At 33.1% G+C, this 22,851-nt stretch overlaps 3 protein-coding genes across 3 annotated transcripts; 1 reads left to right on the forward strand and 2 right to left on the reverse strand.

Moving 5' to 3' along the window:
- Positions 1-624: 624 nt before the first annotated feature.
- Positions 625-1,173, reverse strand: LOC104879738 (uncharacterized). Its single transcript, XM_010653616.1, has one exon. The coding sequence runs from the start codon at positions 1,171-1,173 to the stop codon at positions 625-627; it is 549 nt and encodes a 182-aa protein (XP_010651918.1).
- A 7,292-nt stretch (positions 1,174-8,465) lies between these two features.
- Positions 8,466-12,147, forward strand: LOC100251979 (dnaJ protein homolog-like). The gene is made up of 6 exons (XM_002270326.5): positions 8,466-9,010; positions 10,514-10,679; positions 10,795-10,936; positions 11,039-11,315; positions 11,400-11,598; positions 11,702-12,147. The coding sequence occupies exons 1-6, from the start codon at positions 8,861-8,863 to the stop codon at positions 12,019-12,021; spliced, it is 1,254 nt and encodes a 417-aa protein (XP_002270362.1). The 5' UTR covers positions 8,466-8,860; the 3' UTR covers positions 12,022-12,147.
- A 690-nt stretch (positions 12,148-12,837) lies between these two features.
- LOC100257110 (uncharacterized) lies at positions 12,838-18,863 on the reverse strand. The gene is made up of 4 exons (XM_002270138.5): positions 18,482-18,863; positions 17,978-18,079; positions 14,951-15,111; positions 12,838-13,200 (listed from the first exon to the last, which is right to left on the reverse strand). The coding sequence occupies exons 1-4, from the start codon at positions 18,573-18,575 to the stop codon at positions 13,093-13,095; spliced, it is 465 nt and encodes a 154-aa protein (XP_002270174.1). The 5' UTR covers positions 18,576-18,863; the 3' UTR covers positions 12,838-13,092.
- Between the last annotated feature and the right edge of the window lie 3,988 nt (positions 18,864-22,851).

Raw genomic sequence — 22,851 nt, forward strand, 5'->3', positions numbered from 1 at the left:
GATTTTTAAGGTTCTCTTTGAATGGATGGGGGAGATAAGGGGGAGAAAAAATTATTGCCAAGATGGGTTCTTCTAAAATAGGTATAAATGGGCTAAAATTGGTGGTCTCATTATTTTTTACATCAAAATGGGTTTGATGACCCTTTTTTTTCCAATTTTTTGAAAATTATATTTAGTAGGAACCTCCTAATAAATTACTTTGGAGTTATCACTTGATATTTTATATTGAAATTTCATTTTAGTTCATCTTTATCATTAATTTTTTTACCTTCAAATACCATATAAAGATTTTTGCAAATATCAACCTTTCAAAGGCTACTAAAAAGACTAAAAAAAATTATCAAAATATCTTTGAATAATTGTTTTTGAAAATAAATGGTGTTCAAATAGGATAGGTTATATATTTTCCTCTGAGAATCACAAAATCAAAATTTAAGGAGAAAATTAAGTTAATCTCCTAAATTAAAATGAAGAGAGTAGAAACTCTAAAAACCCCAAATTGAGGAGAAAATCAAGCGAATATCTGGAATTGAAATAAAAAAAAGCTAAGATTGTCCTCAATTTATTGCAAGTGCGCATGCATGAAGAGAAATTTCTGGCTATAACCTGTTACGAACATTATGACTATTTACGAATGAGACGGAAGAATACATGCGCAACATCATAGTAACGAGCGGCAAGGTCGACGTGAGAGAAGAGCTGAGGCGGAATAATAACAACCGGCTCCTTATAAAACGCCTTGTAGCACTGCAACACAGCCGTATTGGCACTTTTCAAATCAGCCTCGGCCTTTTGATAATCCTCGCCCTCCATTCTCATCAAAGAGTCGGTAAGATCATAGGAGGCTGAAAAGAGGGAGACGTTACAGGTTTGGAGTGCCTGCTTGAGATTGGGTTTGCTGGTATTTTGGGCCTGCAGGTCAGCTACTTCATGCCCATGCGTTGCTTCGCTCATCATGCAGAACAGTATTTCAAATGTCAATTCCGGGATCTCACTGGTGCTTCTACTGGGGTCAGAATTCACGCAGCTAACGCACAGGTCTGGGTGTGGGGTTTGCCCACAAGCCTTCTCCACTTGGGATTTGTCGTCTGCATGAGCACAGGACACGAGTAGTACTAGTACTACAAGAAAGAAGAAGAAGAAAGACATGTGAAGAAACCTCATGGAAGCCATCTTAACTCAATAATCCGAATGACCATGAGCCCATTGTGCTTATTTATGCTCAACGATTTTGCTTTTGTAGGTTATTACCATATATAATCTATTATCATCAGACTGGCGGTAACTCAGATATAGTAAAATTATGGAAAGAAAAATATTCTTCCTTTTTTATACTTATGTTTTTGCTTTACACTTTCCAAGCCAGACCCTCCTCTTCTTCTCAGCGTACGTTGCCTTCCATGATCCATCAATTAATGGTTGGAAAGATAAACATTTTTCCTAAATTATCCTATGTCTTTACATATATATTGGAACACTTTCCCACCCAGTTATTCTTTACGCATGTCTCTAGGCCATGCAACTTCATGATATCCCAAGATTTGGTTAGGTTATTTTTAGAATATACCGTTCAAATTTACCAATATTTTTCAAGATCTAGGGTGCTTTTTTGGTTTTACCTAAATAATATATCTAGATTCCGGGAATTTTACCAAATATAATATATTTTAGAATAATTCGTTAAAATATAGGAATTGAAAAACTATTTCTAAAATTTATAATAATTTCCAAAAAAATAATGATATATATATATATAAAACATTGTTTTTTGAAGAAGAGATGACTTAATTTAAATATTGAAATTTAAAATTCTCTTTTAAAAAAACATTTCCAAGTTTAGAATTTGCAAATTCAATGTAATGTAACGACCATTCATAACCTTATTATAATTTTAAAAATAGTTTTCAACTATCATACATCCTATATCACGTTTGAAAACTAAATATTTTATCAAAAATTTGTAAAAATGTAAAAATTCTCTTGATTTATTAGTAGGAATGTTGATTCTTTGAATACAAGTAATTCTCAAAGTGAGTGATTCCTAATTGGAAAATCAACTCGATTTTCTCTTTTGTCAATTGATTTATTTTAGTAACTTGGGATAACCATTTGGGAAATAAAAAGAAAAAGAATAATATAATTACCAATGCTTAAGTCTTGTTTAGATCATTTTATGAAAATTCAAAACTTCATTTTAAAGTTTATTAACAATTTGTAGCCTATTTGGTTCATTTTTTTTTAATAATTCTTGTAAAATTTATATTTTGACTTATACAAGATACTCTTTCATATTTAATAAAAATTTTATTATATCAATATCACCCTTTAAAAATTATTACTTTGATTTGTGCTTCAATTTTTTATTAAAGTAAAAATCAAAATGTTATCCCCAACAAGACATTAATATGTGTCTTTTTTTTTTTTTTTTTTCCAAAGACATTCATAATTGTAGGATTACCAATAATATAAGTAAAAATTTCATCACAAATAGTAAAAATAATATGTTATTTCTATTAATATGCTATATATACAGATGTATGTATGTATGTATATTGTGATCTTTACCCACCTTTGTTGCATACCATTTTTCATCCACTCTTAGCTTTATGATATATCTTCATTCACCTTAGATGAGAGTGTCCATGCATGGGGATGACATGGGTATTTCAATTCATCACTTTTAGTGATGATTACTCTAGGTTTAGATATGTACATAGGAAATCCGATGTCTTGGACACATTCACTAATTAAATTTAAGGTGGGATTGGATAACCTATTATGTAAACATATCAGCCACTTTGATTGGATCAAAGATATGTGTCTAGTAAGTTATATTCTTTCCATAAAGGGCATGAGATTATATCTCAATTATGTGCACTAGAGACTCCATTGCAAAATGGAGGGGTGGAAAGAAGATATCAAACTTGGATAATCATAGTGAGATCGATAATTGGTTTCTTATCACTTCCCATATTATTTTGGAGATATATCTTAGAGACTGTGTAATACCATTTTTTTCCTAAGAGGTATATTAGTTTATAAGATATTTAAGAGGATTTTTTTTTTTGCTTATTACCTTTATAGTCAAGGTCATCATAAGATATTTGTCGACATAAATGTCAGATTTTTTATGAAGACTATATGATAAGGAATAAGGCAAAAAGTTATATAGATTGGACTACACTAAAAAATAGTTCCACATTGACAAAATACTATAGATGTAGAGGTTAGAGATATACCATTCCTTTGATTTCTAATACATTGATACCTTATCATAGTGGGAGGTTTATATCCCACAGACTATGATGAAAGGGTGAGTAGTGTTTGTGCTCATTTTAGGTAAGCAACTATGAAGGTATAGTTAGAATCCTTGTATCCTAACATAATTTGGGTTCCTGTAGAAGCACCTAAAAGAATAAACCTTATAAGTGTAAATTAGTCTACAAGAGGAACAAAGGAGTGGATGAAAATTTTGAGTTTTGTGTGACAAGCTATAGCTAAAGGTTATAATATGAAACTTTGTTTTAATTATGAAACTTTATAGGTAGATGGCGATTTATTCATTGGGAACAATATAGGAATATTGTTATTAGTCAAGATCTGTTTGTCTACTCAATTCTAGATGAAAATCTTGAAGGGGTATATTATATTCTTGGGTTTAAGTTCCTTTAGGACTATAAGAATAGGAAAATTGCATCATGTCTTCTACATTGAGAACCATTTGGTCAAGTGCATGATACAGGACTCCAAAAGGGGTTTTCTAGCCTTAAGTTTAGAGTTGTCTTTCTCAGGATCAATGTTGACCTTGGACATTTGGGAAGAGAGATCGCATTAAGATGGTACCCTATACCTCTTTAATGGGTAGCCTTAAGCATATGATGCTATATGCTAGACTAGATATTTGTTTTGTTGACAGAATAGTGAGTAGATATCAATCTAATTCATGATTAGAGTCTTTGTCGGATGTCAAACACATACTTCAAGTATCTTAGGAAAATGAGGGGATATATGCTTGCGAGTCTTTGCAATGAGTTGGTACTCCTTAGGTACCAGGAATTGGACTTTCAATCTAATGAGAACTCTCGTAAGTCTGCCTCTAGGTATGTGTACACTCTAAGTGGTTTTTGTTGTTTCTGAAGTAATAAAGGAAGTTGTTTAGCTTAAGATGTTCCTTATAGGAACTAAGGGTAGTTTCCTTACCTATAGATGATAATGTTTTTTATAACAGTGGGATGGTGGCATAGTCTAAAAAACTAAAGTGTCACTAGAAGAGAAAACACATATAGAAGAAGTACTATCAGACTTAGTGAGATAGTATAGAGAGCTGATGTGACAGTGGAACATATTCTTTTTGTAACGCCCAACCTACTTTTGGGGCTAGTAGGATTTTTTTGGTATTGAGCTCTAAAAACAAGACATGGTGTAACAAATTCCAACTTAACTATCCCCTTGCTATCTCTTTTATGCATTGACATTGATTTAAACATTCAACTTATATCTCTTACATTGTACATAACTTAGATGCATTAAGAGTTGCACAAAGGATATAAGTCATGAGTTCTTTATAAGTATATTAGTTGTCCACAATTAGTTCATAGGTTTAAGCAATCTAATAGAGACTGTAGTGCACCACCTCCTAATTGGAGGGATGACTTGTCTTGGTCAATGGGATGGGTTTCCCATGGTGAGTGCACTAGTGTATGTGATGCACATTGGACATGACTTACGGTGAATCATAACTTAAGGTTATTAATTGTCATGATTCACCAAGCTATTATACTGCATGGACTTTCAACCTTGAGAGAATGTTGAGTTTATGCTCAAATCAATAGGGGGTTTTAACTTATGGATGAGACTCTAAAGTAGTCATACATCCCTATGGAATGAGTCATTATTGATGGAGGCTAGTGATAATAAGTATTCTTAATAGAGACACCATGATATCTTATGGAATTGAGACAATGTGTATCTTTAGGTGATCTAAAGGGCATGTGATCATGAAATTTGTGGTTGTAATAATTCCTTTAGTGGAATTTGACATATGTACCTTAGAGTTAGAGCATGTCAATTGATCACATAATAAGTGAGATCTGTAACTCAAGAACTTGAGAGGTAACCTTGATAGGTGATAATAATACCTTGTTAGATTATGAACACTAGTTCATAGAGAGTCCGCTTGTAGTGAATAATAGTCATAGACCTGTGCTTCATCTCATTAATGTTATTTATATAGGATACTAGAGTGCAGTTGATTCACTATAGTGGGCTGTTGAATCAACTTTATAATTGGATTATGAGGGAGTCAGTACTGCTATGGGTCTCAGTGGTCATTGCTTTGAGCTTATATACCATGATGACATGGTTTATGAGAGTTGAATTGATTCTCAGTTCACTCTTATGTAATGGGCCATTTTGGTAATTAAGTAAAGTTGCATAGGGTATAGTGAATAGGTTCTCTAGATTGCACTAATTAATTAATTAGATGGTCTTGTGTGGTTAATTAATCAATTAAGACATGTTTTGGACTAGATTAAGTAACCCAACCCCATGTGGGCTTAAGTTAGTTAAGCCCAATAAAGGTACCCTATAAATACCCCTTTATATGGTTAGGGTTTTCTAATGACTTTGATTAGTCATCTTCCACCTCTAGAGAAAGAGAGAGTCTAAACATCCACTCTTCCAAAGTCCACTCTTTGGAGTGCCATGGACAAGGTTTGAGTCATCGAACGGAATATCTTAGGTATGTGAGACCTCCAGATACATGTTCTTAACCGTGATGAATTGATTGTGGAACATCCAAATCTAGGTATTACGTATTAGTACTATATCTCTAGATCTATAGTTAATAATGGTTTTTATTGTCATTTTATTACGATATGATAGATTTAGATATGTATATGGATAAATACATGCACTCTATGAGATGTAAGACATGAAAACAAAATAATCCAGGTTCCTAACATTAAAAATGTAAATTCCTTAGACCCGAGGAATAATCTTAAAATAGGTATTTATGTTAAGGGATGATCATGTTGAAAGGTTTTGACCCATAGATCAATATAGTTGAAAGATTGTTGTCAATGTTGCAAGCACAATTGAAATAACCCCGGCAAGGATCCTAGCCATCTTTCTTTATGAGATGAGATATTATCATTCCCTTCTAGATTTTATAAAATAGGTATCAACAATTTTATTTTTATGCTAAGAAAGTAAGATATTTTAAAAGGAGCACCGAAAGGGTATGGTGGGCCCAACTCATTTACATCAAATGCATGCGTAGGATGCAAATGAGGTACAAAACTATAAACAATTACTGGAACTTGAAAAAGCATTAATAAGATAAATATTATATATTGGTAATCAACGTTTGAATCCCCACAAAAAATAATAGTTGAGTTACTTACATTATGGTTCCTACATTCTTCTAATTCTTTTTGTAGTCCTTCCAGGGATATATCATCACACTATAACATAAATAATATAAGAACAAGTACCAATTATATTAGTATAGTAAGCATCATGCTGAGAATATGAGAGTAAAATTCATGTAAACATGGACCTGATTCTAGTGTGTTCATGATTGTAAACCTTGGGCAGGTTCTTTAGTATCATATGGTTTAAACAACAATTAAATGACAATTTAAATTAAATTTAAGAAATAAGTATACCTGCTTACATCCTCCTCAAAATTTAAATCCCTAGTGAATACTCCTAAATCAAATGCAATTTCTTAAGAGTCATTTGCCTCACCATAAGAGTGACCCTGATACACACACAGAGTGCAAAATATATAGCATTCAAAAACTAGTTATGATAAGAACGCGAGTTAATGTGGAAATATAAATGCTAAGGTACAATTAAGAATTCAGAATTTTAATGTAGTTGTAGCAAGTCTAAGAATCATAATTGATCAAATGAAGCAGGATATAATAATGGCCTGATGGTAGTTTTCATGTGTAGGTTTAGGCCAACAAGTACAAGGAAAAATATTTTTAGCTAGATTGATCATGTGCATAGGAAGCCTACCAATAGTAAACAATGTGGTCTAAAACAACAAAAGAATTATATATATCTCAATTGTTTTCTTCCTTGCCTTGTGAAAGGGCTTTTGTATAGAAAAGTTGGGCTTGCTTGAAACAATTAGGTTATTGTTGGTTAGGCAAAACATCATACTTTTGTGGAGTTGTTTAAAACATTTATACAACAATTAGGTTATTGTTGGAGTTGGGTTTGGGTGCCCCAATGGGCTAACCCAACTCGACCCAATTAATGAAAGAAATAAGGAGAGCAATTTTTGGGAGTTTTAAAACTATCCAAAAACTGTTACTATTAAAAAAAAAAAAATTCCTCTCGCTCTCTGAGAACTCTCTCTCCCATAAAAAAAAACAGAGAAATAATACAGTTTTCTGTTTTCTTTCCTTGAAAACAAAAGTGAAGAAATGTGTTTTTCTTCTCATCCTCGAAAAACAAGAGAAATAATACAATTTTTCTTTCTAAAAAAACACAAAGTCCTTTCTCTTGAAGTTATTCATATTCTTCTTTGTGAAAACAAAAATCAAAGCTCTTATGCTGTGAGAAAAGAATTATTCTCATATTCGTAATTTCATTCGTGACTTGAGATGAGAAAATTAGTCAGTGAAATAACCAATCTGGATTTTGAACATTTCAGAAGGTAATTCAAAAACCTTATTTTTCATAAGTTATTTTTTCTTTTAAAAAAAATTAAAATAAAAAGTGATGGAACAAAAAAAAAAAGGAAAACTAAGATGAGAGTATTGAGTATGGGAAAGTTTAGATACCATTTGTTAGGAAAAGGAAAATAAGATAACAGATTGACATAAGAAAGAGAGATCAAATTTATTATAATTTTCAAGATTATATGCTTTAAACTCTCTAAATTTTTCTCTACTCAAAACTTAATATACCATTTGTTTATATATCTTTTAACTTTTTATTTTTTATTTTTTAGGAATATGTTAACCTTAATGGTTTCTTAATCCTAGTTAAACTTTAAAAAAAATTACCAAAAAATTTAGGAATATTGATTTTCCTAAAAATAAAAAATAAATAATTTAAATCAAATCTCATTATAAAGAAAAAGTGACAACAGATGAAAGAAAAAAATTATATAAAATAATTGCAATTAGGTTTGAACTTGTGTTAAAGGTTTTCTTGTTGAAAAATAAGTTTCAAAGAAAGGATTATTATAGGATTTATTGTTGAGAATAAAATAAAAATAAAAATTGAGAAAAGAAGAAAGAAGAAGATACTTGTGAAAGAGAATAATGTCGATAATATTTTAAGATATATTGAAAATTTATAAATAGATTTATTAATAAGATTAATGTCTTAGAGTTGATGTATGAATTGAGGTGGATGCTAAAAATAATTAGTTGGGTGTAAATATAATTTTCCTTTAATCAAAAGATATTTAAAATAAAATTTCATTCCTTGGACGGAATCATTCCAGGAACATAGAAGGTCACAACTCACAACTGAGAAGCTGCTGCCTCAGGCACGTAGAAAATGCCCGGAAGAGTCGGGGAAGCAGCCCCATAGGAAAGCATCTAGAAAGAAAATCTCAACCCTTGGACGAAAGATCATCCAACGGCCTACGTTCCTTCTTTCCCTACCAATAAAATCTGGAAATATAAAGAGAGTTCTAGACTCACCCCAATCGCAAACGATCACAGCCGTTCGCTCCCTCTATATATATGATACAAACCCCACTCCCAAAAGTTGACGTCCTTAGAGTTTCTGAAGACGCCGTTCTCTTAAGATCCAATTACGATTTCTGGGGGTTGGGTTTGGATTGGAAATCTCAGAGAAGTTAAGGTTCCCAGGAACAGATTGAAGAAAAATGTTTGGAAGAGCGCCGAAGAAAAGCGATAATACCAGGTACTATGAGACACTGGGAGTGTCAAAGAACGCTTCTCAGGATGATCTCAAGAAGGCGTATCGTAAAGCCGCCATCAAGAATCATCCTGACAAGGGAGGTGATCCAGAGAAGGTAAATTCATTCCGTTTCTTATGTCATTTTTTTTTGTTCTAAATTTTGTTTCTTAGTCTAGGGTTTGGTTTTGGTTTTGGTTTTTTTAATCTCTCTTTCTGTTTTTTGTCTCTTTAAGATCCACTTCGAATTCAATGTATCTGGTGTTTGGATATCTGATTTTGGATGAGGTTTTTGGTAACGAGGATGAAATTCCGATGAGAAGCGGATGATTAATTGATTTCAATTTTTCTTTTTTCTTTTTTCAAAACACTTACCAAAAGATGGAAGGAAAAAAAAGGAGGTAGTCTATTTTCATTTAAAATTGAGAGATGTTCAACCCTTTTTTCAATTAAAATGTACATATGAAACACCCTAAATACCATCTTCTTCCGCCTCTACACACCCATCCATCCAAAGCCATAATCCTTATTTCTTCTCCATTGTCTCTCGTTTTCTTCCTCTCTTTCCTTTCCTTCTCCTTCATCTTCCTCCTAATTTTTTTGTCATAACACCGAAACCCAAAAAAAAAAAAGGAAAAAACTTACGGGTGCGGGCCGGTAAGATTTTGGGTGATATGTTAAGCGGTCGTCATTCTTGGACTGTAAAATTCATCTTTTTCGATTTTAAATTATGATTTTTCTTTGCTTATAGCAGATCAGCTATTGTTAATATGAATACAGATTATGTTTGCTGTGAGCTGTGTTTGCATTTCTCGTCCAGCAGTGGTTTCTGTTTCCTCTTTTCCTTTATGGTTTTTGTCAATCTTGTGTACGTACGTATTTGGGTTGGGCCTCCTTTTGTTAGGCGCCGAGTAATATTAACTGAGTCATCTATTTGCCTGTCAAAAGAAGTTCAGATCAAGAACTTAGGAATAGTGGTACAAACAGAAAACTAATATGCTAACAGGTATGTTCCCCGATTGTGGTTTGTCAAGGTAGATAGAAGGTTGAGATTTGATGAACTCTTCCAAGTGATGGTGTTGGTGTATATAATTGATGTTTGATTTCTCTCAGTTTTGGGTGAATGGTGTTCTCCACTCTGTAACACTCATGAGCTGCTTTGTAGGGGCTGTAAAATGTCCAATATCTGAATTCCTTTTTATGCCTGACTTGAGCTCCCTGGTTTTGCTGAGGGCTCGGTGCAGGGATGGTTGCCTGGGATTGAGTTTAGTTTTTGAAAGGATCGTTGTTAGTTAAAGATTTTTTAGATAGAAAAGAATACGAGGTTTCTGCTCCAGCTGTGGTTGCAGCCAGTGCAGCTCTATGTATTGGAAGGGGGTTTGTGGTTGTTACCACCTGTTTTGGGAAGTTTTCCAATGTGTTATTTATTTTATCATCATGGCAATTGAGTGGGGGCCCTGTGTGTTGGAAAGGCTTGGGACATTGTGGAATTTGTTTTTGTCATGGGTTGTTATTGGAATGGATTCACAGGTTTTTTAGCCTGATTGTATTAAAGCAATATGAAGTTTTTAGTTTTCCGTTGTAGTGGAACTGAATTTGAAACATTGGGTGTCTCTTGCAGTTCAAAGAACTTGCTCAGGCTTATGAGGTTCTGAGTGACCCTGAGAAACGTGAAATCTATGATCAGTATGGTGAAGATGCCCTCAAGGAAGGAATGGGTGGCAGTGGTGGTGGCCATGATCCATTTGACATTTTCCAATCTTTCTTTGGTGGGAGTCCATTTGGTGGTAAGATTTATGAACTATTATATATAATATGTGGTGTGATTGGCTTGGAGCTCAATTTTACTCAGAGCCCTGTGAAGAGCAATGCTAGATTGAATTAAATCTTATTTGTGAGCAGGTGGTGGTAGCAGCAGGGGAAGAAGGCAAAGGAGGGGAGAAGATGTCGTCCACCCCTTGAAGGTTTCTTTAGAGGACCTTTATATTGGGACGTCAAAGAAACTCTCCCTCTCAAGAAATGTAATATGCTCGAAGTGCAATGGGTGAGTAATTCTGTGATGCACTCAAATTTTATAATGATTTCATTTACTTTTTATTGCCCTGCTATGTGCTTATATGGGAGGTTATCATGTAAACAATGACAGAAAAGGGTCAAAATCTGGAGCATCAATAAAGTGTAATGGTTGTCAAGGGTCTGGGATGAAGGTTTCAATTAGACAACTTGGCCCCTCTATGATTCAGCAGATGCAGCATCCTTGCAATGAATGCAAAGGTACTGGAGAAACTATCAATGATAAAGACCGCTGCCCACAGTGTAAAGGTGAGAAGGTTGTTCAGGAGAAGAAGGTGCTGGAAGTCATTGTGGAAAAGGGCATGCAAAATGGACAGAAAGTTACATTTCCTGGAGAAGCTGATGAAGCGGTATGTTTTGATGAATCTTATAATACTATCTATAGATAGATATTTGTTGATGATTTTATCTGCTTGTTTTGGGTCATTTTGCAGCCTGACACAGTCACTGGGGATATAGTTTTTGTCCTCCAGCAAAAGGAACATCCAAAATTCAAGAGAAAGGGGGATGACCTTTTTGTGGAGCACACCTTGTCCCTCACTGAGGCTCTCTGTGGTTTCCAGTTTATATTGACGCACTTGGATGGAAGGCAGCTGCTTATTAAATCAAATCCTGGGGAAGTTGTCAAGCCTGGTTAGTAATGTCATATCTCTATGTTTCTTTTCATTACATGGCTCTCTCTGTGTGATTTGGTCATTTAAATGTTGACTGGGGGGTGGGGGAGTTGTTAATGCAGATCAGTTCAAGGCAATCAATGACGAGGGAATGCCAATATACCAGAGGCCATTCATGAGGGGGAAGCTATACATCCAGTTCAACGTGGAGTTCCCGGACACACTAAGCCCAGAGCAGTGCAAGGCATTGGAAGCTGTGCTGCCAGCAAGGGCGACTACACAGCTGACAGATATGGAGCTGGACGAGTGTGAGGAGACCACACTGCATGATGTCAACATAGAGGAGGAGATGAGGAGGAAGCAGGCACAGGCTCAGGAAGCATACGAGGAGGATGAAGAGATGCCTGGTGGCGCTCAAAGGGTGCAATGTGCCCAGCAGTGATGAATTCTAATACCAGAAATTTCCTTTTCACAAGTATTAATACAATCCGCGAATGTGTTGTCAACTACAAACCTGGATAACTGTCACTACATTCATTATGGTGGATGATGAAATTCCCATTCCTCACTTTGGCCTCTTTCCTCAATTACTTCAGCACTCGCTTACCACCTGCCACCTGGATCAAGAGGTGGCATTATATAGTCTTACCCAGCATGATAAAAATGATTTTATGGGGCTTAAGTCGTCTTCTCACCCTGTTATTCTTCTCTCTATGCATATGCTCTAAAAATGGAAATGTGGGTTTTGACATTTGTCATTATGGGAGTTGGAAGCAGCAGCAGGATGCGTCTCACGACATCTTATGAAAAGAAACAAAAAAATAAAAAAAAAAAGCCAATGAAAAGTTTCTCTAAATCTGTTGGGGCCCTCACTTGACGCTTTTCATTAATGGCATTATATTTTTTGCAACACCACCATCATGCCATTTTTAGTAATCTACGTTCTTAGAAACGAATCTCAAACTTCTTTCCTATTGCTACTTCTTAGTTCCTATCAACATTTGTGTTGAACATTTTATCTTGCATAAAAAAAAAGGTTATACTGTAATATATAAATTCTTGATGAAGTTGCTACATTTTGCGGGTGTCGGGGGTTTGGGATTTGCTTTTGTCAGCTCACAACAAAAGCAAACATGTACTTCATTGAATCATAGAGGTACATTTGGATGCTCCTCACATCACACAATTGATGAGGGCAAATAACGTCTTCAAAGGAACAAAGTTTCTCCAATCCCTAATATTCTTCAGCAATTGTAAATGGAGAAACAGTGTATTCACATTCCTTCATTTCCAAAACAGAAGATAAAAAGTATCCTTTAAGAATAGTCACATGGTAGATGGTACAAGATAACATGAACAGTTGCACCTGCATCCGGACAGCCATATATCGTTTTAAGATGTTCCATGACTTTACAGGCGTAACATAACGAGTTCCTGTGACTTTCTTTTTTTTTTTCTAACAAGCAAACATGACAAAGATGGATTCTGCGAAAACCTCTTTAATTGTTCACTCTTAACTATCAGCCACATAAGACCCAAAACCGATGTTGAAATTGAAGGTAATGCAGGTCAGCTGATGCTTGCTCTCATCCTCCATCTTCATCTTGAGAGTGTATGAGCCCTGTACAATACCAGACGCTGTCAGCTAATGAAATACCCAAACAAATGTACTTCTATCAATATAGCAATATGATAAAATAATAATAAAGATAATAAATGTAAATTCTCTCTCAGGTCACTAAAAATGAAGGAATGCAAGAAGAAAATTTCGAATATTAAATTATGTTGGCCACCTATCAATCCCACAAGATAGAGCTTTCTCCAAAGTCATCCATCACAGTGGCAGTATAGTTCAGAGCCTTTTCCAAGCTCGTTGCCATGATTTTTCCATTGACACTTAGATTGTAGGTTTGCCCAAAGGTTTGATTGAGGTACCATCTACGGGCATTAAAAACTAAGTAAAGGATTTGATCATTTTCAGTGTCTCAAAGGAAGAAGGGCCCTGGAAATTAGATGCTTGAATTCACACAATTATTGATATTTTAATGGGTTAGGTTTGCTCTTTCACTCGGATGAAATTTTAATGGGTTAAGTTTGCTCTTTCACTTGGATGCCTGGATTAGCTAACTAGGTAGCAGATCAGGGTGGCTAAGCCTTGTTGATGGAACCATTTACATTCCCTTCCTCCCTAGGTCTTGAAGGTACTATGCTAGTTTGATTCTTCCCTTTTTTCTTTTCTTTTTTCTTCTTTTGGACACATCTTTGTATGATCGGTTAGGGGATGGTTGGTAGGAGAAGAGGACAACCAACAGTTAAATGGAATCATCTTCAGTGATTTTGTAGAATGAATGGTTGTGGGGGTAACCAATGTAGCTGCTCCCGTAGAGTATATGTGAATAAGGCCACCTGTTAGGCTAACATTATAATTATAAATAAGTTAATAACAACAGTCTCAACTCAACATGGCAAGCAACAATAGAACACTAGGAAATAAATTAGAAGAAGCTTCTAAAATAGATGAAAATGAAAAGGCAAAAAATGAAAAAATATATATAGAATGCATAGAGGTAGTAACAATAAGGAAACATGAATAGACAAACCAGGACAAATGAAATCAGTAACAAATGCAGCAATATCATGGAACTAAGTAAATTGACATGATTCAATCATGCCTAAGAAGGTTGATAGCCGCATTGAGGGCCAGTACGATGAGAGATTATAAAGTATTCCCTAATGACATGACATTGCACAGCTATAAAATCGGCTGCTGCACTGAAAAATGACAACTCCAAAAGCAAATCAATGAATCAAAGATATTTATTGTTGTGAATCCAATAACCAAGCAGAATTTTCAGAATTGATGACATCATTATCAAGACATACTAGTACTAGGGTCTAGATAAGAGAGGCAACATGATCTTGAATTACTGATACCATGTCGCAAAAAGGTCAAATGGAAATAACAAGGACTTAGAACAATCATTTATGTATACAAACAATCTAAAGTAAACTACAGATAAAGAAGATAAGAACTTCCACAGGTGAAAAAAAAAGATATGGGGAAATGTTTTTCCTTGGAAGGTTCAAAGTCTTGCATGGTATATGAAGTCCAAAAAGAAAGTGTGCCTGAATGATGGAGTCAACATCTAAGAAAATTGTACCCAAAGTCTAAATGGGAAAGATGTTTGATGTTTTTATTCAGTAACCATTCATGGTAATACACCCCTTGATTCAACTGAGTCACCATTTTAGCATGTACAAAAGTTTGGTAGTTCATAAAATAAATCAAAATAAGTGAGGCCAATGAATCGAGCAAATCCAAATTAGCATAAGAAAGCACAAAATATAAAAGCAGGTAAAGTGTGGCATACTGGTGGGGTGAATCCTGGAAGCATTTGTGAATGAGAGAGCTCAAAGTTGCCTCCTGAAATAGGACAGGATGTCTCCTCACAAAGATTATGGCTCTCTGTGTGGACATGCACCCCAAATAATGAAACCTCAATCACCACTTTACCTCCAGAGATACCCTCACCTGCATGAAAGATACAGGATAAGTTTATTGAGGAAATAGCAAAGAATGTACAAAAGCCATCAGCAGTTTTTCATATTTAAACATGATCATGCACCTAATAATTTAAAGCATGAAAGATACAAGATAAGTTTATTGAGGAAATGGAAAATCATGTCTGAAAGACAAAAGCAACAGTGTTTTGTTCATTTAAACATAACCATCACCTACTCAGTAAATTCTTCTTTTATATCTTTCCTGTCACAGGGATCAAAAGAAACTTTCAAATGGTGTTATCAAACTTTCAAGAACAAAACAGGAGGATAAAGGAGTAAGCATAATGTTATGGTTTTAGGGCATTTCTAATTGAAAAATAATAAGGCCAAGAAAGCAACTAGTTCACATGCATTGGTACATGTCACCAAAAACACTCATGTACAAAAAGGACTTAGAAGCACTCACAGTTACATATAAAATTTTAAAAACATAGTAAAGTGCAGAGTTTTTGATGTGTATTGGATATTTATATCCAGAATGGGAACTTATATTTAAAAAAGCAAACATTTAAATATAAAAACCTAACTTTGGGAGTCTTTATATTTTGAGTTTTAGTAACTAATAGTTATAGGTGTGTATTTTATCAGGTTCAGGGGAGCAGCCCTATCTACGTCTGCCAACACCAGCCTAAAAGGGGGTGTTTTCCTGGGTTCAGGCAGGGAATGTACACCTGCCACTGTTCAAAACAGTATTGGCACTTCATGTATGGATGTAGGTGTACTAAGACAAGAAGAAGAAGAAGAAGAAGAAGGAGAGAGAGAGAGAGAAGCCTGTTGCATTACCTAGTAAGAAATTCTACACTGCATGTTCACTTGTGACATTGGGTTTTAGGCAGTTTTGGAAGCAGAATGAAATAGAAGTCATTACATGGTCTGGACTCGGTGCTGAGTTCATTTTCTATATTGTAAATCATATGAATGTACAGTTATGGTTATTTCTTGAAACAGAGTTGTTGATGTGTTGAGCTGAAGAGCTTCTCCACTATCAAATTTGCCTATGGAAGTGAACATATTATACTTTCAAAGAACTTTATGTGAGTGATCCTTATTTTGGTCCCCATAGGCAAGTAACCATGGTAAACAACTTAATAATTATACTACTCATGAAGAAGTCCTTGAAAGAGTTCATATGTGCACTCTGATTGTTCTTTATGAGAGAAGAACGTTATGGAGCAACATGGAGGACTTTTTGGTCATGATAACAGTTTGACACCGGTAAGAAAATATCATTTTTGGCCATATATACTAGGTTGTAGACTTCACTCCTATTCCCTCTTCATCATGGATAGAAGCGACTATGAAGTTTGTTTTTCGCCTCTTATAAATTTCGTAGTCACCAAAGACGAAAGGATTCTATTTTGCCCATGGTGGACAAATTTTCTGAACCTGCCTATCTATTCCGAAATAACATGGGTGCATGATCTTCACACTAACACTTCAAGCCATGATTCAAAATGTATGAAACAGATTAAAACTTTGTAGAAGAAGAAAATAACTGAATTGAGATTGAACAGTGCATGTTATCCACAAGAAGGAGGTTAAACGGAGGATATTAGCCATATTGTTGAAGTTTTCCACTCAGTTTCTTTTAGGATTTTAACTGCATGTTCCTGAAAAAAACTGGCACTTATTTTAGTTATTTGCTTTCATGAGATTACAATTGTTATATCATTTGTACATGATTAAAAGAAGCATCAATTGTGGCTGAAAACTCACAGACATTTTGTTTTGCGTTTGTAACCATCAGTCCCCTTTTTCTGAGTTCTTAAGCAGAAGTGGCTTTCCAATTTCTGGGCTCTGATCTACTTCAAGATGTATGAGAGGACCCTTGGGTTCCCTATATGAAAGGCTTTAAAGCTCATCACCTAATGAGCAGCCATAGACTATATAAGTTGTAGATTTTCTCAGGGAGATTTTCTCACCAGCAAATGAGTGGCAAGATTTGGAAATTACAGCCACCTCGCACCAGTCTCTCCAAGCATAGCATTGCCTAGATTCAATCAAAGAATCATTGGTTTAGTTGTGTTTCTCTAGAGTTATAATCACCAATGCAGACTTTTTTCTGAAATTTCCAACAATTGGCCTCAAGATATAGCCACAATTATGGTAGAACTTTGGGTTTTAAAATTATCATTCGAGTCTTTTCTTGAAGCCTATGACTATATGATGATCTCTATTTGCTTTTTGAAACTAAGATAGTTGATCAAATTCATTCAGATTTGGTATCATATGGTTAAATCATGACCATTTGTGCCAATGCTTATACAGGGAAACCACAATCTAGAATTTCCACTTTAACCACTGTGTAACCATAAATTTAAGTGGATTTATCAATCCTTATTCCTTCTTTACAAGGGTCGCTTCTGTAAGTCAAGCCAAAAATGTTAAATACTGCGGCAACTGTTTGTTTGTTTGCTGCTGTCATTCAACCCTTCCCTACAAGGGTTGCATCAACGGGATTCATCAAGCCAAGTATCTTAATACCGCACTTTGGGAATTGTTCTCTCAAACAAAGGTTATATTTTAGAGCAACAATATCAAATTCCAACTGAAAGCTCAGAACAATTATTGATTTCCCTGTGAATGCCAGACCCAAGAAAAAAGGAGTCCATGATATATAACAACAATTTACATCATACAAAAATGCTATACCAAAATCAAATGCCTATAATCAGAACCAGCATTCAAATCGCGTTAAATGAAAAATACAAGCCCAAACAACAAATTAATGAGACAAAGCGATCAGCATAGTATTATTTAACAGGGCCATAGTTTCAAGCCCATAAATGTCACAAAAAGAATATTAACAAACATGGCCAGATGTGAGATTTTACCTGCAGAAGCGGAGATAGTGAAGGTGGCTGGCTTGCCTGGGATAATAGGATCCGGAGAGATCTGAATATCCTGGACCTTAACAGCATACTGACCTTTCTTATCTGCATTCAGCGCCAGAAAATAGTGTAACTAACACGCACTAGGACCAGATATTACAAATTTAAATCTCCCTTGTTTTGCAGGAAAGTTTCCCGGAAAATCCGGGAGCATCTTTTGTCGGCCGTCTCACGGAAAAATACCCATGAACATAAAGCAAACAGACACTACTTCCGATTAAAAACAAACAGAGCCTAAGATTTCCGGACATTGGAATTCACTCCGTTTGGCTGCAGAGAAGCAAGGAAATCGAATCCCTGAGCCTTTCCGGATTATTTACTATATTACAAAAAATAAAAATAAAACCATAAATAAACAAACACGAATCCAAATATCACTTTGTTTTTTCTTCCTCCATTTTCTGATGAACCAAAGGGATACGAAAAGATGAAACGAGAACCACTCACCGCAGTAGCTAACACTTTTGGCTTGGATCGAAGGCACAAGCAAGCAAACAGCGAAAAAAAGAAGAAGAGTGAGCTTCAATTGACACAACTCCATGGATTCAAAACCAAATCCACAAACAAAATTGAGATTTTTTCTCCCCCCCCCCCCCTAATTTAGGGTCGTGCGGAGGAAGAAAGTGTATGAAGATGCCAAGTTCCTAGAAAATGATAGTTTGTGTCTTGAGGCGCAGGTACCGATTGGTATAACCCTTTCTTGTTCGCTGTGTCTAGGCAGGGCAGGTGAGTGCCGTGAGGCTGACGAAAGACGATAAAAGCAGCATATTCGATTTTATAAATTTTTTTTATTAAAAACCGTCCACGACACCGATCACTGTAAATCACATTTACGAATTTCGGATTTTTGGAGCAAAACTCTCTTTTATACTGGAAATCTAAAAAAATAAAATAAAATCATGCAAATAGAATGTTTCATAAGTTTTTTCCTTTAGCTAATTTAAAAAATATAAAAATATTTTAAAAAATACATCCATTTTTTTATAAGTAAAATAATTATTTTCTGAAATGCCATATTACTTAAAAATATTAAATAAAATTATTATATTATAATTTGATAAAAATATCTTATAAATAAATATATTATATTTTTTATAAGTGTGTTTTAACCGAGTGAAAATTAATATTTTATTTTTATAATTTTAGTTTTAAAATTTTTATATTTTTAATTTTAAAAATTTCTTATTTTAGTAATCTCAAATCAAGTCTGATTGTAAAAAAAAAAAAAATTATTAATTGGTGTTATAATATGATAAGCAAAAAAGTTATTTTAGAAAATAATTATTTGATATATGAAAAAATAGATATATTTTGAAATATTTTTAACAGATGAAGATAAAACTAATTTATAAAATTTGAATTTTTTTATTTATTTTTTAAAATTAGTGGATCAAAACCCTATTTTCCTAAACATTTATATTATTTTTTAATTAATTCTTCTATTTGTATTTTATAGATGGTGTATAAGTTCAATTTATGTTAACATTACATTTAATTTACATCTTATTAAGAACAAAAAAAAAAAAGTTGTTATTGTATTAAAGTTGAATAATTTCGACTAAAATTTGAATACTAAATTATAATAAAATCATAAATCATATTTTTTTTTTAAATAATAATAATCATCAATTTTACTAGATATTTTAGTATATAAATGTTAATGTCTAAATGAAATTAAATAATAATATTTTAAAAAGTAAAATATTTTCATAAGGTGTAACAAAATAGAATAAAAATTTAGAAAAATATAATTAAAGTTACATTATATTTTTTTTTTCTACTTTCTCACTACCAATCATAATGTTTCAAGAAAAAAAAATTGCAATTTTGATGTTTTCTTCTTATTTTTATTTTATATGACCTCTAATTACGGGGAAGCATATGAAAAATAATGGGTGGCTATCAAATGTGACAAATTTTTTTTTTTTTTTGCTTAGTATTAAACTAAAAATAAAAAATATAATTTTGAAATATTGGTAGTCTTATATAAAATAAAACGTGTTATGGTATTTTTAGATTGAAAAAGTGAAAAAGAAAATTGATCAATGAATAAGACTTGTTTCATTTGGGATTTGTTTTCCAACTAAATTTTTTTTGAAAAAACTTACTTATATTTGGAGGAGAGATAATAATAATTCAAAACTAGTTTTGATCTATAGATTTTTAGTGTTTATTGGGTTAGTTTTTTGAGTTTTAAATTATTTTAAAAAAAAATGTTTAGATTCATTGATATATTCAATATATTGAAAGTGTGTTTTACAATGATTTTAAAAAATATTTTTAGTTTTTTAATACTTAAATAATAAAATGTTAGAAAAGTTAAAAAGACTTCCTAGAATCGTTACTAGATGAGTTTTATAAGTTTCATTTAATTTAGAATTTCTTTGGTTAGTGAGAAAATTATATACTATTATAGTAATTTCATTTATTTAAAATTTATTTGTCTTGTAAAAAATATAGAAAAACATTATATTCAAAGAAGAAATTAGTAGAGTCATTCTCAATCAATTTTGGTGTTAATCAAGTTAATTTTTTAGTCTAGATTATTTTAGACAAATAATAAAAGTCATTAATGAATCCAACTTATTAATAATGCATTTGAGAGTGTTTCAAAATCATTTATCAAATGTTTCTCTAAATATCGATACAAACGATTTTTAAATTTTTTGAAAGTGTTTTTAAAATTTTATTAATTACTTGATTTTTTTTTTCTCCAAAAACGTTTTTTTTTTTATATTAGAAATATTCTTTTAATGAACTGCCAAACAAAATCTTAGAATTTGTTTGTTTAGTAAGAAATCTATGAAAATATAGTTATATGTAAAAATAAATAAAAATAAAAATAACGTCATTGGAAACCAATTTTTGTGCAAGAATTTGTGCTAATTGAGTCAATTTTAATTTTATAAATTACTAAACTTATCAACAAATTTAGCACATTAGGCCTTCTTTGATTTGAAACATAGTTGCTTAGTAAGAAAATTTAAGGAAATTAAAGACGCAGAAAAAAGTATGTCTAATTTGGAGAGCGGATAGACTTATAGGGGGAGAATGGAAGGAGGTGAATTATCTTAATCTATTTTCATTGATTTTTATTTTATCTTTTAATCTTCTTCTTATTTGTTGCTAATTTCATTTTATTCCTAAAAAGAATTGAAAATGAGTTTTAGTTGTTTACCAAAACTATTAGAGGGCAACTAAATAAGTTTATTTTAAAAATAAATTTTTACTTTCAAAACAAGAAAACTGTTTTTTAATTATATAGGTGATGTCAATTTATTTTTTAGTTGAATAGAAAAAATTAATTATAACTTAATAAAAAAATTAAAATATTTGGTTCTCTCCTCTCAAAACACCACCTAAGTTATTAGACTTTTTCTTTTTATACCCAATCAGAAATTACCTAAACATATTATTAAATTAAAAAAAAATTATTAATTCTAACAAGCTAATTCAAGGAGATTTTTCTTTCGCAAATGAAGGGGGTAAAGACCAAACTCAAAGTGAAAACTGGTGCTAAGATTATCGAATAATATTTCTATTTTATAAAAGTTTACGTGTTTCTTAAAAAAATTTATTTATTTTGATTAAAAATGGAGAATAATTATACCAATTACTTGGAGGGTTGGACTCATATGCGGGCTCAAGGAGAGACAAAAGGTCGGGGAAATGATGGTCGGTTGTGTGTGGTCACTGGTGGGGCCGAGGAGGCATGCGGAGCGCTAAAGGCCAAAAAATATACACGTATAATAAATGTTTAAATTAGGTTTTTTGAGAAACTGATTGGGTCACCAATTATTTATGATTAATGATTATATACATGTAATACAACCAAAATTATTTGAACGAAGTTGGATGTGGAAGTGAAGCTTCCCTGCAAAAGGCCAACTTGGGAACGTGTCATCATCTCATTTAATGTTTCAAGCTGATCTCTCTACTTGGACGGTCATGATTCAAAATTACTCATCGGGTTCCTGGTTCCCTCTGCTCTTCTTAACGTAAAAACCATCGCACAGATGTGTTTATCACGTCAGAATGAAAAGTGGAGAATAGATAAATGAACGATGATAAGAATGAATATAATGGAAATGAAATTCAAATTTTAATTTATCTAAATTAAAAGATATTTTAATTTATCAGTATAAGTTATTTTTTGTTGTAAATTAAGGGAAATGAATGACCACATTGATGGTCATTATGAACTCCATTTACTCATCTTTAAGATGAGTAATGGGAGTTCATATTATGAAGCCTATAAAAGGCTTCTTACCTCCCCATGTAAGAGCATCCCGAGAAAAGAAAGAAAAGTTCTTCCTCTCATTCTCTCTCTCTCTCTCTCTCTCTTTCTTTCACTTTCTCAATTCTCTTCTTTGATTCCTTCTTCCATATTATATATCAAAGTAAGATATATTTTATCTCTACTACTTTGATTTGCATTATATTTGTCCTTGTTTTACAACACGTTATCAGCACGAATTGCTCTGAAGTTATTTGACAATGTCGAATATCACAAAACTCGAATTTGTGGCACTTGACATTTCGGGAAAGAACTATCTATCTTGGATCCTTGATGCTGAATTACATCTTGATGCAATGAACCTTGGAGCTACGATCAAACAAGGAAATCAAGCATCCCTGCAGGATCGCGCAAAAGCATTGATTTTCCTTCGCCATCACCTCCATGAAGGTTTAAAAAATGAGTATCTTACGGTAAAGGACCCTTTTACTCTATGGAGTAATTTGAAAGAAAGATATGACCACCAGAAAAATGTGATTCTCCCAAAAGCTCGATATGATTGGATGCACCTAAGGTTGCA

Source organism: Vitis vinifera, chromosome 6 (genome assembly GCF_030704535.1).
Source record: "Vitis vinifera cultivar Pinot Noir 40024 chromosome 6, ASM3070453v1".
Classification (NCBI taxonomy): Eukaryota; Viridiplantae; Streptophyta; class Magnoliopsida; order Vitales; family Vitaceae; genus Vitis; species Vitis vinifera.